Source organism: Achroia grisella, unplaced genomic scaffold, assembly GCF_030625045.1.
Source record: "Achroia grisella isolate CSIRO2021 unplaced genomic scaffold, CSIRO_AGI_Agris_v1 utg1462, whole genome shotgun sequence".
NCBI lineage: Eukaryota > Metazoa > Arthropoda > Insecta > Lepidoptera > Pyralidae > Achroia > Achroia grisella.
The window spans coordinates 377,584-398,021 of NW_026712637.1; the positions used below are offsets into that span (position 1 = coordinate 377,584).

At 36.4% G+C, this 20,438-nt stretch overlaps 1 protein-coding gene across 1 annotated transcript in view; it reads right to left on the reverse strand.

The window, feature by feature from the left end:
- Window positions 1-691: 691 nt before the first annotated feature.
- The window catches only part of LOC131855692 (octopamine receptor Oamb), a 47,377-nt gene continuing 27,630 nt past the window's right edge, over window positions 692-20,438 (reverse strand). Inside the window, exons 3-9 of the mRNA XM_059206992.1 lie at window positions 11,796-12,032; window positions 9,543-9,753; window positions 8,110-8,263; window positions 5,169-5,448; window positions 2,508-2,725; window positions 1,687-1,833; window positions 692-991 (exon numbers count right to left, since the gene is read on the reverse strand). Coding sequence (XP_059062975.1) covers window positions 988-991; window positions 1,687-1,833; window positions 2,508-2,725; window positions 5,169-5,448; window positions 8,110-8,263; window positions 9,543-9,753; window positions 11,796-12,032 — 1,251 coding nt within the window. The 3' untranslated portion in view covers window positions 692-987. The remainder of the gene's footprint in view (window positions 992-1,686; window positions 1,834-2,507; window positions 2,726-5,168; window positions 5,449-8,109; window positions 8,264-9,542; window positions 9,754-11,795; window positions 12,033-20,438) is intronic.

A 20,438-nucleotide genomic window follows, 5' to 3' on the forward strand; every position in this document is an offset into this window, starting at 1 on the left:
TCTAGATTTTAGCCTTAGAGGGCTCTAGCTTATCTACAAATAGAAAATGCTCAAGATATATATCTAATTTTAGAAAATAGCATTTTGCAAATAACAGTAAGTTTACTATAAAGAGTAGTCTTATTGACATATTTAGTTTTAATTATGACTCGTTACAACGGTTTTTCGTTGTAACGAGATAACTAGTTATTTTGTCATTTACACATTGAGTTAATTTTTACAGCGAAATATACCATAAACACGTTCCTATTAAAATATTACAAAATGCTAAATTATACTTCCAAATCCTCATTAAATTTCGACTTGCACTCTGTTTAGTATGCACATACGTTATATTTGACTATTGTATAGGTTTACGTATTTGTTATTTCTATTATTATTTTAAAGTTCCTCTGTGGTTAACAACAATTAGCTATCTAATATAATACATTGTTATTGTATTGTTATATAATTTAGTTTAGACAGTCTTTTCAATAAATAATTCACTTATCATTAAATAATTACTTTAAAACATGAGCACTTTTCGGTAGGTACAATCGTAATATTCGTTTTGAATATTCATTTATTTTAAGTATAATTAGGTAATTAAAAATATATAGTTATTCATATTTTTTATTGATACGATCGTTACCACCTCCTTTAGACTGTGAGAACATTGAGCACTATTTCGGTGGCTTTTAGTTTCGCGGTAACACTCGTTACAGAAAAGCACTCACATTAAAATTAAACATTACAAATTCTATTCTGCACATCAATTTAATAAAGTGAATCTATATATAATTAATTCTGTGCACCGTTTACATAATTACAAACATCACTGACGAACAGGTTTATTATACAAAACGGTTATTTCATTAATTTATTATATACCGGCTATAATTGTAACGATGCTGTTACAACTAGTTACACGTGTAATCCGTTTCGTCCCAGCTAAACACATGCGACGGTCGACTGGAACTGCGGGTTCTGCCGTCGCATTGTTTGACGTCACCTGAAAAATAATCACTTAAATTTGAGCTGTATGGCTTTAGAAACCTTTGCTAGAAGAGAGAAAGAAAGAAAAACAACATTTAGCAGTGATTTTCTATTTTACTACTAACACCTGTTACTAAAAATTCCTCTCTTCTTTAACATTATATTAACATGAGTATTGTGGGTGTAAAACTATTGACAATAGTATCCCTGGAAACAACACAAAGTGTTATTTAGTTATGCAGACCTAAGTAAAGTTTGTGTTATGTGTACTAGTACAAGTCGTAAATGCGATCATTTAAAGTTTATAAATTTATTTAAATTATTCTACAAGACAATCGACTACGAGATAAGGCAAAAAATGTACATTTTGAATACTGTCATTTTTCTATTTAATCGACGAATTGATACAAATTTCTTAGTTTTTTCTTAGTTTAGTTTTTTTTATAAATACATATGCATAAAACACAAATACGAACAAACATAGTCATAAATATAAATGTTAGCATCGTGCGAGGGAAAGCGTTCACTGTTTGCGCGCGCGGTCTTTCTCGTTTTCTTTGTATACATTTACATGCACATTCTATTCTGCTTGAACCTCTATCAACGCTTGAAAATTCATATATGTAAAGGCAGCTAATGTGTATTTTCTTTCCTTCGTTCAATCTCTAGCTACTCCATGTCTGTAACTAGTAGTGAGGTGAGTTCACTGACCTGTCGGCGGCGAGCGGGGGCGCGTCGTGTTCGTCGAGCGAGTGCGAGTGCGTGGGGCGCGCTCGCCGAGACCCGTCCCCGTCGGACTCGCGCCGCGGCCCACCGCTCGCGCAGAAGCACGCGCAAATTATGCGCTTGAACGCGAACCTGTTCACAGAACAAGGGTAATGGTAATGTGTCAGTACAATTTACACAGCGCCAACTATTTTTATTATAAAAGAACCTCGTGTTTTCACCTTTTCTCAGGGAGCGTTTATTGTAATAATTATGTAGGGGTGGAGTATTCACCCTTTTGATTGGTGATAAAATTTGTCGCGTGATGAACGGTGCTTCTTAGTGGTCTATAGTGATAGACTTTTGGCGTCAATCAGTAGTTGTTGAGGATGGCGCCTGTGGTACTGAGCTTTGTACTAGTCAAAGCAGATTTGTTACTACTGTGTTAACATATGTATAATATATATAAATGAAAGGACAAATGGTGTTGTCATGAATGTATATAGGCGACAGTTGTCATTACTTATGATCAGGAGCGCTGTCAGCTGTAAATCAAAATATCTTTATTCGGATGGCTCTATTACAGACTCTTATGATATGTGAAATCTACCATTAGTTCCAATTGCTTTCGAGCTAAGAAGAACTGACAAAAAACTTTAACACGATTCTTTTCAAATTATATGTCCATAATACATATTCATTTTTAAATTGTTGAAATGGTGACTACCAGCATATGCTATAGCATTTTTGTCAAAGGGAAATAATCTAATCAATAACCGAACAGACTTGTCCAGTTTGCTATTTCAAATAAAAAATAGTGTAACTACCTGAAGTCCTTAGAGAAGAGTGCATATATGAGTGGGTTAATAGCAGAATTGCAGTAACCCAGCCAGAAGAGAACTGAGAAGACTATAGGCGTTACACATTCCCCGCAGAAGGCTCTCACGACGTACACGCTGAAGAATGGAAGCCAACAGAAGACGAAACCACCGACTATGATGCCGAGGGTCTTGGCTGCCTTGGTCTCCATCCTGAAGCGCTTCACCTGGAAAGAAAGACGATAAATTTAGATTTTTTGTATATCACTGTGGATGTCTTTAAAGTTGCATTAGAAGCTGATATTTTTAAACTTTATAAAGCGATATTATATTTAAACCAATAATTTTTATCCAATCCTTGTAATTTCACATATTGGGGTATTTCAAGAAAGGTATATTACGGTTTCTCTAGAGTCGATAACGTACTTATAACACTCCAAATGTTAAAAGCGCTAATAGGCTTTGGCGAAAATTCCTCATGGAGACTCGCTTACCCCAGGAAAGGTAAGCGGGTACTGTTAGACTCCTACTCACTAAAACCCCCAAGGTATCCCGACGAAGCGGCTATTGCCGGAGTCCCGAAATCGCAATGTCTGCTTTAGTATCCTAAGGCGTCCATAGGGTACGGCAACCATTTACCATCGTAGTATAAAAAAAGTACATTTCTCTAGCTCTCTGGTGATAGAAACGTTGATGTCGAAAGAAAAACAAAATTGATAATTAGGTGCGTTAGAAATGAACACACAGTGGTATCACGATGTCAAGTGATAAGTTAATGTGGATAGTGCTGTTCATGTACATAGGCGATGATTGATTACAATCTGATAGAATAGAATAGAAAATCATTTATTCAAAGAAACTTACACAGAAGCACTTTTTAATAGTCATCACATTTTTTTTAATCTACCGCTCATTTGGGAAAGCTTTCTGATCACAAGAAGAACTAGCAAGAAACTTGCGTGTTGCTCTTCAGATATAGCATCAGATTATCAGATAGAGCGTCTTATTTGCTATTCCATTACATACAAATGACTTTATGAAAGCCTCGTTGATCTAGTGGTTTAGCACACCACACTACTTCCGATGGTCGCGGGTTGGATTCCCCGCACGGTACCAACATTTGTGTTCATGAGTATGATTGTTGGTATCAGTCTGGGTGTTCTTTATGTAAATTATGTATGGATTTACGAGAAAATGTCTATGTATTTGTATCAGGTATCTAGCACTCGTAACACAAGCTTTAGCTAGCTTAACTTGGGTCTAGATGGCGCTGTGTGGTAACGGGTTATATTTGACGCGGTCATTATTTATACGTACAATGAAAATAAATAAAAGGTCAGATCCCGTAATTTTTCCAAAGAAAATATCAGAAGTCAAGTACCCATAACCCAAACTGTGCTTAGATTGGGACTAGATGGCGCTGTGTGAAATGTCCAGGGACATTATTATTATATTACAAACACACGAATCTTTTAAAATCATCAAGTAACCAACAATAAGTCAGTATTTGACCAAATTCATGTTCTATTCCCCAAATTCTATCTACGTTCATCTTAATCAGAGAAATTGCAACGCTAAAAATTCAAGGTGATTTCTTGTTTGTGTTTTGTGCTATCCATTTTTTCCGTCTCGTAATCTTCTTAAGAGAGGCGATAAATTTCTTTATTCAGACGATTTATCTCTCAATGTATTTTTATTTTTTTTCGCGGTGTCATAATTAAAGGTGTTTTCCTCAAAGATACTTAAGAATATTCCGAATTAAATCTATGTATAGATAAAAGTAATGTTATTTAAAGTTACTTATTATATATTTACAAGATTTGCTATTTTTGATAGTATTTTTTTACAAATACAATCATCATTCATCATAATTTCAGCCCAGAAAACAAAGGCCTCCCCTAAAAATTTCCACGAAGATCGGTCCTGCACTGCACGCATCCAATGTATTCCAGCGATCTTGACCAGATTGTCGGTCCACCTTGCTGGAGGCCTTCCCACGCTGCGTCTTCCGGTTCGTAGTCTCGAGGACTTAACTACCCCAATGGATCTGTCCTAGCTATATGCCCTGCTCATTGACACTTCAGTTTCGCAATTCTTCGGGCTATGCCGGTCACTCTGATTCTTCTGCAGATCTTCTCATTTCTTATACGATCATAAAGATAAACTCCGAGCATAGCCTTCTCTATTGCCCTCTGAGTGACTTTGAGCTTATTTATGAGGCACATAGTTAGCGACCACTCTGTGCCGTAAGTCATTACTGACAAATTACAATACAATTTTACATTGTACAAGTCGCTCAACTAACTATGGAAAGAGCTATGCTTGGAGTTTCTCTGAGGAATAAAATCCGAAACGAAGTAATTTGGCAGAGAATTAAGGTAACCGACACAGCTCTTCATAGCTATACGTTGAAGTGGCAGTGGGCTGGTCATATCTATCGCAGCACCGATGCTCGCTGGAGTAGACGTGTTCTAGAGTGGAAACCGCGAATTGGCAAACGTAGTGTAGGACGCCCCGCAGCTAGGTGGAGCGACGACATACGTAGGGTTGCGGGTAGTAACTGGATGAGAAGGGCTGAAGATCGTGCCCAGTGGCGTGCCTTAGGAAAGGTCTATGTCCAGCAGTGGACTGCAATGGGCTGATGATAATGATGACAAATTACATAATCACCTGCGCTTTTATATTCCGCTTGCCCATCCGCCTGGTCGTCCTCGGCTTGTCGTCATAATCGTCGTACAGCGGCGTCGGAGCCAAGTGGTGCGGTGGTCGGACCCTCAACCTGCTTTCAGTCAGCTCTCTTCCGTCTCTTTCATAATGTACAGCGTAGAGGGAGGGGCTCGGCGAGCGGCTCGGCGATCTAGAATTCTCTATGGCCGGACAGATCTGCTCGGACGATGGATACGAGACGGATATTTTCACCTTTTCGTGAGCACGACGAGCGCTTGAGTGCCTGTAATTACAGTATAATTTTATACTAGTTCATATGACACAATTACACTCGTATGTTTAAACTGAATTTACACTTATGTACAATTTAACTATGTAACATAACCTAAGATTGTAATAAATTATTATTATCATTATCATTACATAGTATAAAATAAAGTCGCTGTCGCTGTCTGTCCGTCCCTATGTATGCTTAAATATTTAAAACTACGCAATGGATTTTGAAGGGGTTTCTTTTAATAGATTATGTGATTCAAGAGGAAGGTTTATATTTACACTCGGGCGAAGCCGGGGCGAGTAGATAGTTATACTATAAATAATAAATGTGTGACTCAAAATATAATTTAAGATTGTAACATCGCAACGTTGGGGTTTCAGCGGGCCAGAGACAAAACGACAGCCTTTAAACATTCAGATTAAAATATTCGCTAACGATCGCAATACGCACCAAAAAACGCCAAGAATCTCCGATGTTTATTACACAACAAGATCCTCAACTCACAAATAAGCACAAAAACAATAAAAAAAACTAAACCTATAAAACCAAAGAAATTCTATGTACAAATTCTATTATTATTTATTCGTGTTACAACATTTATGCAACTCAAGTATTTTGTATTAATATTTTTTCCCTGGAAATTTAAATAGTTATTTGTAAACTTTCATATTTATATTATTAATCGGGTTTTAACAAGAATAATATTATGGCAACTAAAGGTATTTCCAAGACCGAGTCTTAACTCTCGACGTTTCGACTAGGTTGCACTAGCCGTGATCACAGCTATAAAATTCGTGTTAAGACCCGGTTAATAATATAAATAATGCAAATAGAAATAACGCAAGTAACGAAAACTGGTAAAAAAAACTGTAGTAACCGTTTCAAATGCTCTAGTCCTGTTCTCGTGAAGTTTAAACGATTTTTAATACGGATAATCGTTTTGTATCGTATCTGAAGCTACTGCAAAGTTACAACGACAAAGTAGGTAATAAAGTTAAAAATTAATTAGCAAGAATAAGAATGCAATCAAGGGAATGCTTCCTCACGACGGAGTTGTTCAACCGTTGATTAATTTATTTCAGTTTTATTAAGTTACAAAGTTGCTTCATTTTGTCTTAAGTTATTCAATATATATTATACTCTTTATTATAAGAAAAGCACACTTAATAAAGATAATATAATAATATGTACTCATTTTATCAAATTCTACTGTCATTTTATTTATTCAAATGAAATGGCAAAATAAGCTGACCACCCAATTAGTTACAAGTGGTAACCGAGATTTCTATGATGAAAGGACACATGATTACTGATTAACGAGTGATAACATTAAAAATTTAATAATTATTCCAACTTACAATAAACGTTTTAATTTTGGGCTGTACTAAATTCTAAAAACAACAGTTTTTAAAAGTCAAACTACATTAAACTTCCCTGTTACAAGGTTATGTCAACTTTGTTTTTGTAGTGATGTGACCAAATAACCTTGAAACAGCGCAGTTTGATGTGTTTTGATTTTTAAAAACTATGTACGAACGTCAGTTCAAAGTTACATCGGCCATTCGATCCCGACCTGTCAGAAACACAAGCGGCTGGAAGTTATATACGTGAAAATCACGATATTACGTGGCATCCGTTGTACTACTGATACTTTGCAATAGCTGCATTTAAACGTGCGCTTTTTACGCGCAAATAGAATTTCGTGTAGGAAAGAATATGCATGTAAATGTAGACAAAAAGAACGAGAAAGACCGTGCGCGCCGTCATCGTGCATTGGCGCCTTTTGAAAATGAAACAAAATGGCGGGCATCTGAGCAAAGACTTAATTATAGAGTTAGTGAATATTTATAAATTTTAAACGTGTCTTTGGAAAATAAAATCTGCGGAATAAAAAATAAAATGTAAAAAAAGTATGTAAAGTGTTATCATACACACGCGCTATTACGCGCGAAAGAGTTAACACAAAAATAGTCGGAAAATGTCATCCCTCGCGTTTACGCGCGCTGGCTTTTCCGCACTAAATCGAGCACGTAAAAGTCGGGCAAAGTTTAAACTTTTAAACATTCTTTAGTTCGTCTATGGCCATGTTCCATAGAAGATTCCGCCACAATTCCATTCATATTTCCACTATACTTGTCTTTTGACAAATATAGTGGAAAGAAGAATGAATATGAATACATGTAATGTATGTTTCCTTTTTCCTAAAAACCATAAATACAATTCTAGCAAGCACAGACTAAATAACTAGTTTGGTCCAAATAAAGTTATATATTCGGGGCTGACAACTGAAACAGAAATTTAATGGCTGTTCTTTTCTAGAATTGAAACAACTATTTGTTTTTGGCGGGCTAACCATTCGAAATTCAAAATTACGGATTATTTTTCCCTTTCTTCTTTTCTCTTTGGCTGTAGGTTTAATATTACGCATTAAATTTTCGCGCCTTATTGTCAGTTTCAATTTAAATTTCGAATACACAATTATTTATAATTTCGAATAATTTTTCATTTTTTGTCTTCTTTGACTGAAGTTACATATTAAATTTTCGCGCCTTATCATCAGTTTCAATTTAAATTTCGAATACGTAATTATTTATTCTTTTAAATATTTTTAAAATTTCCGAGCAAAGACTAAGAAATTCACGAAAATGGGTCGAGGATGACGCTCACCTTCTCAGTCTCTCGGGAGACGCGCTGAGCGAAGTACTAGTTGAGTGATTGGATGCTGTCGACAGCGGTGATCCGTGGGGCCTAGCTGATCCCCGGCCCCGGTGTATTCGTAGCGTTAACCGGTTATCATCGAAACGATTTCCCATGCCTTTTCCTGGAATAAGAAGTGTTTATTTGGAATAACATTAAAAAAGTGTTTATTTTTTTACATTAACACAAGAATTTATTATTTGCACAATTTGACCCACTCAACACTTCCTATGCCACGCTCTATTGGGTTGACTGGAAGAGATCTCTTTTAGAGATAAGTCCGCCTTTGTTAACATTATTTCTAATATCTAAAAATATATTTAAGCGCAATAAGAATTTTCAATTATTATATAAATATATTTATTTTGTTATTACAGGGAAATGACTACCATTGTACTTCAACAAGTTTCTATATATAAAAAGAAGCAGAATACGAATCTACTGCAGGATGCAGGATATTGCTATCTCGTTCTATCTGAAGCTGTGATTGATTTGCAGACAATTTATTTTTCGCTTATCTTGATACTGTATATTTTCTATAAATATATATATATTTCATATATTAAATTAAATATAGTAGGCGCTAGAGAGATACTTTGTCATATTCTAACATGCTGTCAATTGTCGGGTCTCCGCTTTACTTCCGACGATCGCAGGTTCGATTCCTCGCACGATACGAACATTAGTAGAAAAAATAGTATTTATGAGTATTATTGCTTGTGTCGGTATGTAAGCATTTATAAAAAAAAAACGATTTATTAATATCAGTAGTCTAGTACCCATAACACAAGCTCTGCATATTAGCTTTGGGTCTAGATGTCGCTGTATAAACTGTCATGGTTTAAAAAAAATACAATTATAGTATTTATATGTGAATACGGCACGCAAAGTGACATACAAAAGTTATATAAAAATATCAAATTCAAATTCAAAATATCACTATCATAATTCACGTAGGTCTATTACAGAATCTTATGATATGTCAAATCTACCGTCAGTTCGGAATGATTTCGAAATGAGAAGAACTGACAAGAAACTCAGCTCGTATTTGTGTACATATTTACAGATTCTTTTAAATCCAAATCTTATCTTAAACTAGCTTTTGCCTGCGGCTTCGCTTGCGTTAATTTATCCCCTTAGGGGGTGGAATTTATCAAAATCCTTTCTTAGCGGATGCCTACATTATAACATCTACCTGCATGTCAAATTTCAGCCCGATCCGTCCAGTGGTTTGGGCTGTGCATTGACAGATCACTATGTCAGTCACCTTTGAGTTATATATTTAAATTAACTGTATTGTTTTATTACATATGATTATATCACTCATGGGTTGAGCTTCTGGAGAACTAAGATATTATCCCTGTAATTTCACTACTCACCTCACCACTAAACATACATCTTACCTTTCGTAGTTCTGAAGCCCTGGTTGATAGCCTTAGTAGTTCTCACAGCTGCCTTGTAGATCCTCCAGTAGAAGAAGAGCATCACGAACATGGGGATGTAGAAGGAGCCAAGAGCTGAATATACCACGTATCCAGCATCGTTGGTCAGCTCGCAAGTCCAGGGGCACGGTGGATTTGGAGTCCAGCCGTCTTTTGTTTCAGCTTCGTCGGGCTTTTACAAGAGAGATGGCATTATTTAACTAACTGACTCATTGTTATTTGTCTCTTTAAGATTAATAAATGTCAAATTCATAATTTTATAATTGTTGTTTTATATGACACTAGCTACTCGCTCCGGCTTTGCACGGGTGTATATGTATTATATATAATAAACCTTCCTCTTGAATCACTCTATGAATTAAAAGAAATCGCTTCAATATCCGTTGCGTAGTTTTAAAGATTTAAGTATACATAGGGACGGACAGACAGCGATAGCGAGTTTGTTTCATACTATGTAATGACTAGCTACTCTCCCTGGCTTGGAGCGGGTGTACATGTATTACATATATAAACCTGCCTCTTGAATCACTCTATCTAATTAAAGAAATTGCTTCAAAATTTGTTGCGTAGTTTTAAAGATTGAAGCATACATTGGGACGGACAGGCAGCGACAGCGACTTTGTTTTATATGTACTATGTAATGATGTAACAACATTGATATTTGGCAGTATGTATACAAATAAACTTCTTAAAAAATGTAATTCTGAATATTTGAATTATTCTTCTTTTGATGAGTCTGTTTATCGAATGAGAGTCAGAGTTAAATAAAAGGACTTGATATAAGCACTTTTGAATACGTCATACATTTATTATTCTGTAACTCATTCGGAACGCAGACTCATTACAAGAAGAATGAGCAAGAAACTTGCATGTTGTTCTAAATAAATATTGTTCAACATTGCATTTTTATTTTATAGTATTTTTTTTGCAAAGTGGACTTAATAGTTTAATAAGTAAATAAATAGTTTTTTTTTCTTGGGTTGTTTGAGCCATTGTCAGGTGACTAGCAGTTGTAGCACAGCGACCTACATAGATAGATCTATTGTGCTCGCCCTTTTTCAGAATTCGCTACCTGGACCTGTCACGGACAAGAATTGAAGGATATTCTTAGGAGCGATGGTTTTTATTTCCTCAGGATAGAGTGTAAACTTTCCAAAGGAGATATTTCGTTTATGCATGAGTGGGCTACAACCACATACGATGTGTAGTGGTGTTTCCTCTTCAGTTTGGCAAATTCTGCCGATTTTTGTCCTATTTTAAACACTAACGAAGTATCATCCGTAAACAGCACTATATCTGCAATTTTCTCTACTATAAAGGGAAGGTCATTTATGTAGATTAAAAAGAGAAAGGGGCCTAAGATTGACCCTTGTGGAACGCCCATCTTAGTATTAGCTCCCTTAGATTTTACACCGTCAATATCTACAGTTTGGATCCTATCCTCTAAATAAGTTCTCATTAATTTTAGATCATTATCTCTTATACCATAATGTTCGAGCTTGTACAAAAGCGTTTTATGATCCACGCAATCAAATGCCTTTGATAGGTCACAAAAAAATTCCAAGTGCATCCTGTGACTTCACCCATGATTCGAAAATATGTGTCATTAGCGCTACACCTGCGTCAGAGGTAGACTTGCCGGTGGTGAAACCATATTGCTGACTGTGAAGCAGTCCGTTAACCCTGAAGTATTGTAACATTTGATTTAACATTATCTTTTCCAACACCTTACTTAGAACTGGCAAAATAGATATAAGTCTATAGTTCCCTCAAATTTATCTCCTGATTTTGTTGTGCATAGGCCTAGTTTCGGTATATGCTTGTAAAAAAAGAAATAGTTACTTCAGCAACAAAATGAATCAGTCCTGGTTCTTAAAGCAGACAAGTCCCTACAAGCACCGTTCACGACTAAATAGACACCAGTATGTACTGTTGAATGGTTAGTATCCGATCAGATTACCAACTGTTATTCACGTATTAATAATGTTTTGCAACGTACCCATGTTCTGAGTTATCACCGCGCGCGATACCCCGCTTGTAAAATTACATTGCGCGGCGACAAAACAACATTCATCTGAATCAGCTGTTTTTGTTTTGCCAACCCTTACACCCTGTATATCTATACATCTATACATATAAATAAAATTGCAGTGTCTGTTTGTAATATTGAAATAACCATTTTTTACTACATGCATATGAATATAAATACGGTACCTTTTTATCCTTCCAGCCGACCAGCGGAGGGAAACAAATCACAAAAGACAAGACCCAGAGTCCAGCGATCAGCGCTTTCGCCCTCTTCCTGCTCATAATGCTAGGGTAGCTGACGGGCCTGGTGACAGCCACGTAGCGGTCTAATGAGATGGCGCACAGGTTCAGGATCGAGGCTGTGCACATCCAAACGTCCACTGCTAACCACACGGAGCACCACACGTCTCCGAATATCCATATCTGCGAACAAGGTTGGGTGTTTGTATATTAAGACAATATTTCTGTTCAAAATATCTTTATTCATGTAGGTCTATTACAGACTCTTATGATATGTCAAATCTACCGTCAGGAATGATTTCCAGATGAGAAGAACTAACAAGAAACTCAGCTCATATTCTTTTCAAATAAATGTTGTACATGTTTACAATAATACAGATTCAGTTTTAAATTCATATTTGGGAGAATAGACCACCAGCACATGCTACCTCATGCGTAAGCATATTTAGAAACAAAATTGCAGTCCCGTAGTAACGTTTAGAAAAACTCAATAGGTCTTTTATAGGAATAGGTCTAACAATTTTCAATAAGATACCAAAGGATATTCTAATTACCCTTAAATAAATTCAAAACATCTGTTAAATCATATTTACTGAGCATTCACTAAACGATTACTTGAATGACGAGCGTGCATGGCAATAGTTGTTCATGCACGGGATTTTCATTTAATGTTAGACATAGACACTTATATAAATATATGTACATTGCAAATAGGCTGGTTTTTTAAAAAAAGTAATCTAAAATATACTGAACTGTATGGTAGGGAAAAAATTATGATATAAAAATATGACGTTCATAAGCGGCTAAAATGTCCTACATGAATAAATTATTTTTGAGTCTCAATTGGATCAGTTCTAAGGGGTCATGCATAATGAAAGAGATAATTACAAAAAAAAAATATGCGTACAAAAGGCGGTCTTATCGATCAAAGCAATCTCTTATGCCCAATTTACACTCAGCCCGAGTGGGCAGGGAAGTGAGCAGCACGAGAGGAAACACTTCCCATGCCATTGGCGCTGCCACTCGCGCTGCCCGGCGCTCCCTCGATTGTCGGGTTTTCGTGCGCGAGTCAAAGGACTGGCAGCGCGAGTGGCAGCGTGTTTTTACATTCAGCCCTCTCGCTCAGTTGTCGCGCGGCAATATTTCCGGCAGCGCGAGTGGCAGGGGAAGCGGCTGAATGTAAACTTAGCATTACATACAAACTGGGAGTTAGAAGTATTGGGTAAGAGAAAGGTAGGTAAACACCTGATTTACAATGTAGTTTTTTTCAAAAACCTTTAAAATTCAAATATCTGGAAAACTATTGATTTTCGGTCATACATAGAGGTGGTTAAGTTTATAGCATTTAAACTCCCCCATCACGTCCCGACAGGAAGACGTCGAGTTACCAGTAACCCTGTATATGTACCCACTAACCTTTTGTACATACATACATATACATAGACAACACCCAGACTGATACAAACAATCATGAATACAAATGTTTGCACCGTGCGAGAAATCGTACCCGGAATCATTGGAAGTAAAGCGCGGTGCTAAATAGTTAGACCACCGAGGCCGTCAAATAAGAGATACACCAGTATACATGTGTACCCACTAACCTTTGTTTCCCTGCCACTTATCTGCCATCCTTATACGGCAATTATTTCAGCGTGGCCCTGAACGCCGCCGTGTATTCAGTTTACCGTACCGTCGGGAACGCCGCCCTAATAATTTCAGCTTATCGCATAAACACCGGTTAATTGACTCACTCCCAGTCGGGTCAGCCGAAATTTCTTGGTTTATTGGGTACTGATTGGATTTTATTGTTGTTACTCGAGTGAATGTCACCTTTGTAGATTTAATACTGTAATTCCGAAGGTAATAATAATAATCTCAGGACAATTCACCATCGCCTTCTAGACCTAAGCTAAGCTAGCTGAAGCTTGTGTTATGTGTGCTAGATAATTGTTACAATGTACATAGATAACTTTTTTCGTAAATACATACATATTATACACTAGCTTTTGCCCGCGGCTTCGCTCGCGTTAGTTTATCCCCTTAGGGGTGGAATTTATCAAAATCCTATCTTAGGGATTGCCTACGTCATAGTAGCTATATGCATGCAAAGTCTCAGCCCGATCAGTTTAAAATTGACAAAGTTTCATACAAACTTTTTTCCCCTTGGGGGTAGAATTAATTAAAATCCTTTCTTAGCGGATGCCTACGTCATAACATTTACCTGCATGCCAAATTTCAGCCCGTTTGGGGTGTGCGTTGATAGATCACAATATCAGTCACCTTTGAGTTATATTTTTGTAGATTTACTACGTTCTTTGTGGATGATAATGTAATGGTGCACCTGTCTGCGCTAACGGTTTACGCTGGATGGCACCAGTGGAGGATGATAAGATGAGCATGAGGTCAGCTCACTTAGCCCATCGTGACAAATTTACCAAGAATTTATCATGATGGTTTCCAGGGGGAACCGTGTGGAGGTCATCGTGACATGGTACATTGCTAGCAATAAAATCATCAATCCACATTACCAACAAGCACCTTTCACCCCTGTGGATTTATTAATATATGTAATTCCGAAAGTGGTTGTTATCCATACTGCGAACATAATATTCTTTAAAAAAAAACCGTCAAGACTATACGAACAAACCGATAATCTCACATAGGATAGACAGAGGCATATGACATGCTATTTCACATGCTCACATTTTGCTTTATACATATAAATCTTCTTTATTTGGTCAAGGTCACTATTCCACGCGGATGCTGTCACGGGCACAGCTAGTCTAAATATATATAACTCAAAGGTGACTGATGTAGTGATCTATCAACGCACAGCCCAAACCACTGGACGGATCGGGCTGAAATTTGGCATGCAGGTAGGTGATATGACGTAGGCATCCGCTAAGAAAGGATTTTGATTAATTATACCCCCAAAGGGATAAAATAGAGGATGAAAGTTTATATGAAACTTTGTCAATTTTAAACCGATCGGGCTGAGACTTTGCATGCATAAAGCTACTATGACGTAGGCATCCTCTAAGAAAGGATTTTGATTAATTTCATCCCTAAGGGGTTAAATTAACGCGAGCGAAGCCGCGGGAATCAGCTAGTTTAATATGTAGTTGTAACTAAATATACTGATATAATATTTTTATCAACAAAATCACATCGCCTAACGGTATACACATTTTTTACGTCCATAGCGGCCAAACTCTTCTACTTTCGCGAAACGCAGTTCACTTAGCTGACAATAGTTTGCGAATGTTTCGGCTCGGGGTTCCTGCCTAATTATAAATGACCCTAAACAAAAGTGGACCCTTCAAACTTCTTAGAAATAGTTCATTAGGGACCCTTGTTATTGAGAGTATAATTAATTATTCTCATGCACCGCACATTCCTCGGAAACTTTCCGTATTGTCCAGTTATTATTATAGCTTTTTATTTAGAAGTAACATTTTTTTGTTGCCTGTTTCATTACTTAATGGATTTATATTATAGTCTTTTTTTATATTACTATGGTGGCAAAACAAGCATACGGCCTATCTAGAAAGAAAGAAAGAAAGAAAGAAATTTATTGACAACCATTATTACATTTACACATTTGACAAAGGTACATTTAAAATATATAAATATACATACATATGCACAAACACACTTATATACATATATACACACTTAGAACAATTAAAAAAAAATCATCTTATATTATTTATACATATGGTTGGCAACATCGCTGACACTCAGTATATACCGTGACAGTTAACTGTCTAACGCTGGTATTCTGTGCCTGCCTAATGGCAGGCTACAGGCCTCACTAATGTGACATCACGTACAGCTCGATGTTTCAGTTCCGTTGACCTTAGTGACAGATGTCATTATTGTTACTGACAGTCAGCGGACATTATTGTTACTGACAGTCGACGACCTCGGTGGTCCAGCGGTCTAGTACACCGCTTTACGACCGATGGTCGCGGGTTCGATTCCTCGCACGGCACAAACATTTGTATTCATGAGTATGATTGTTTGTATCGGTCTGGGTGTTTTCTATATATAATATGTATGTATTTACAAAAAAAAAATATCTATGTATTTGTATCAGTTATCTAGTACCCATAACATAAGCTTTAGCTAGCTTAACTTGGGTCTAGATGGCGCTGTGTGAATTGTCCTAAGATTATTATTATTATTATTATTATTATTAATTTCATACTAATAAATAATATAATTAAAAATTGAATTTTTTACAACGTGCTCGAGATTATCTGGTGGTAAATTATTACCGTAGCGTATGGACGCATGAAACACCAGAGGTGTTACGTGCGTATTATCGACCCTTAATATATCCTTCTTAAAAATCGCCATACTGTAGTTAGATGAGAAAACCTCGGCAGGTAGTTCATTCTACAATCTAAGTGTATGCGGGAGGAAGCTCCTCTGAAACCGCATCCCTTAAGAAACCTTAATATAACCTTTTTAAATACCTCCTACTGTAGTCACGAAAGAAAACCTCGGCAGGTTCAATCCACAATCTAAGTGTACGCGGGAGTACGCTCCTCTGAAACCGCACTGTCCGAGACCACTTCAGGTTCTAGCGTGTGGGGATGAATTCCCTGTCGATGGCGAGCGGTGCGATGGTAAATGGTGGCTGTAGGCATCATTTTTTAAGTCTATCATTAATTAATGCGATTTATATAATTTCTCTCAATTCCGCTACCTTAGTATTGACTGTTCGGCGGAACTGTTCAGCCGGCAGTCAGTCGCCGAAGATTCCACACTAGGCTTCCGAAATTCTACTTCAATGCCTGATGATGCAGTTCAGAGGCGAAAAACGTCGCAATATCGATGTGCACTCAATAACGTATATATTCCTTTAGATAATGATATACGAGTACATATACTGTAGGTTATTTTTAATGCGATAAAAGGGTTGTAAGGGGTTGAAAGGGGAGATGAAAGGTTGTATGCAAGTATCGTGCTATATGAGTATATACACTGTTGCCTACTTTTTATGCAAAAAAGGGTAGTAAGGGGTTGAAAGGGGAGATGTAAAGTTACACGCAAGTATCGTGCTACATCATCATCTGCTTCTTCCTTATCCCATTTATTTGTGGTCCACGTAATATGTTTTTCGCTTCCATTCATCCCTGTTCGCAGTCATCGCGTTATTTACTTCCTTTCTTACCATATCATCTTTCACACAGTCCATCCATCTCTACACAAGTATCGTGCTACATGAATATAGATACTGTTGGATACTTTTTAATGCAAAAAAAGGGTAGTAAGAGGTTGAAAGGGGAGATGAAAGGATGTATGGAATTATCGTGCTATATGAGTATATATACTGTTGGCTACTTTATAATGCATAAAAAGGGTAGTTAGGGGTTGAAAGGGGAGATGAAAGGATGTATGAAATTATCGTGCTATATGAGTATATATACTGTTGGCTACTTTATAATGCATAAAAAGGGTAGTTAGGGGTTGAAAGGGGAGATGAAAGGATGTATGAAATTATCGTGCTATATGAGTATATATACTGTTGGCTACTTTATAATGCATAAAAAGGGTAGTTAGGGGTTGAAAGGGGAAATGAAAGGTTGTATCGAAGTATCGTCATTTTTAAAGCTAGAACCTTATTTAGAAATTTATTTTTTAGGCTGTTGATCATTACATAGTATAAAACAAAGTCGCTGTCGCTGACTGTTCGTCCTTATGTATGCTTAAATCTATAAAACTACGCAACGGATTTTAAAACAAGAGGAAGGTTTATATATATAACACATGTACACCCGTGCGAAGCCGGGGCGAGTAGCAAGTAAAATATAAATAAATATGTCACTCAAAGGTTGTAAAAATTCTATCCATAAGGGGGTAAAATATAGGGAATGAAAGTTTGTATGGAAATTCGTCCTTTGTCGTCTATTCCACGCCGGACGAAATCGCGGGCACTAGTATGTATAGAACTAATCTTTAATTAAATACAAAAGAAATGCTTTCTCTGCTTATGATTTAATCTAAGGGTCGATCGAAACAATTGTTACGTAACAAAGGGTAGGTTTTTGTGCGTGGTTAATTTAGGGATGCCGGAACTACGTAAAAAGATGTTAAGGGTGGACCGAACAAGCGCGTTGAAAATGGATGAGTCAAGAATTTATATAATTCTCGTGTAATGTTTGGTATCATCGGGAAACGCAGTGACTATAAAAAAATACTATATTATTGTTAAAACCTACATCTATTTAAAATGGTTGAGTTTGGTATATTTATAGGATGAAACTTAATCATTACATAGTATAAAACAAAGTCGCTGTCGCTGTCTGTCCGTCCCTATGTATGCTTAAATCTTTAAAACTACGCAACGGATTTTGAAGCGGTTTTTTTAATAGATAGTACATGTATTATATATATAAACCTTCCTCTTGAATCCCTCTATCTATTCTAAAAAAGCATAAAATCCGTTGCGTAGTTTTAAAGATTTAAGCATATATAGGGACGGACGGCGACAGCGACTTTGTTTTATACTATGTAGTGATAATAATAATGATGATATGACAATGATGATATGATAATATTATCATTATGATAATGATTTTTTATTGTTTAGTGTTCCATAAATCCTTTATTGGTAATTCGTTAGTTTCGCCGGCTGGCAGCTATTCGGCGGCGCCTTAACATTGCAATATCCCTCGCGTGTGACCCGAGTAACTATAATTTCTCTCCCTCCAATGTAAAGGCTACATACGTAGGCAATATTTGTTTTGAGTAATTTATAAACCAAATCAATACATACGTGATATGTGACCTAGGGTTGCCACTATACTGTTTTATACTGTTTTTCACTAAATTATACTTTTATAATAATAATAGAATAGAATAGAATAGAGAGAATAGAAAATCATTTATTCAAAGAAACTTAATTTAAGCACTTTTGAATAGTCAACATTTTTTTAAATCTACCGCTTATTCGGAAAGCTGTCTCATCAGAAGAAGAATAAGCAAGAAACTTGTGTGTTGCTCTTTTAAACAATCCTTGTAAGTTCACATTTTACAAGTCGAAACGTGTGAATACAAACTACCAACCAGCACTAATTTATTTAGGCTCAAATATAAAAATAAGATTAAATCAGTCGTAGTGATAAAAGCAGACCAGTCCCTACAAGCAGCACTCGTTCACGAGTATGACGGATGAGCCAGCCATCACTGCGCTCGACCATATTTTAGGGAGCCCAATGACCCGGCCCACCACGCCGCCACATGTCTGGACATTTTAGTGAGCATGACTACTCATTACACTCGACCACGTCACAGCTACAAAAATTACTATATGGTAGTTACAGTATTCGCACTGTACATGAGGATGCATGCGGCAATCAATATAAAAGCCGCTACGCTATCATATATCAAGAAAGCAGTATGAAAAATAAATTATAACGTTGTCCACAAATAAACTTATACTTGCTATATATTGCTATCATCTATAAATTCGTCTATCCTATAATTGGCTTTTTTACATAACATTTGTTTAATATAAAGTTTGAATTGCCTCTCTGTCAGATTTAGCGTAGATTCTGGCCGTTTATTATAGAATCTTACGCAATTGCCATAAAATGAATTACTAACTTTGTGCAGACGGCATTTAGGTAAAATTAACTTATTTTTATTGCGTAAGTTTCTACTTGTACAGTCTTTAAGTTTCTTGAAACTATCTAAGTTTTTCCTTGTATACATAATATTTTCATAAATGTATATAATTCAATAGAAGTAAAAAGAAAAAATGGAGTTGGAGTTGTGTCGTATGAACAGCTAAAAAGACTAAAAACATTGGTAGAAGATCGTGGAAGGTGGCGGGAGCTCCACCGACGAGAACACAGCTTTGAAATTATTAATGAATGATGAACTATTGAACAAGATAAAAAATATATAATAAAGTATACAAATTACTGTTTTTAGCATCAAAATGAAAACACATTATTATGTTTTATAATTAGACGCTCACATAAATTTGTTTTTATTATATTTTATTATATAAGTTGTTAAGCCAAGAGGGCGCTCACTGGTTAGTGCAGCCACAGATAACATATGGTGCAGCGCAGCCACAAATATATAGATAAAACGACGACGACCTCGGTGGTCTAGCGGTCTAGCACACCGCTTTACGCCCGATGGTCGCGGGTTCGATTCCTCGCACGGCACAAACATTTGTATTCATGAGTATGATTGTTTGTATCGGTCTGGGTGTTTTCTATGTATAATATGTATATATTTACGAAAAAAAATATATCTATGTACTTGTATCAGTTATTTAGTACCCGTAGCACAAGCTTTAGCTAGCTTAACTTGGGACTAGATGGCGCTGTGTGAATTGTCAAAAAAAATATAAAGAAAGTGGTTAGGTTTTACAATTTTATTGTGACGCTTTGAAAGGGAATTGATATATATATATGTTGTGTCATACTGCCATGCCCTTTCAGAGCGTCACAAACTGTATATATATATATATATTTATACAACAGGGCCTCACAATATTATAATTCAAATATCAAAATGTCTCCTATACTATAAATAATAAATATACATTACAAAACTTCATTA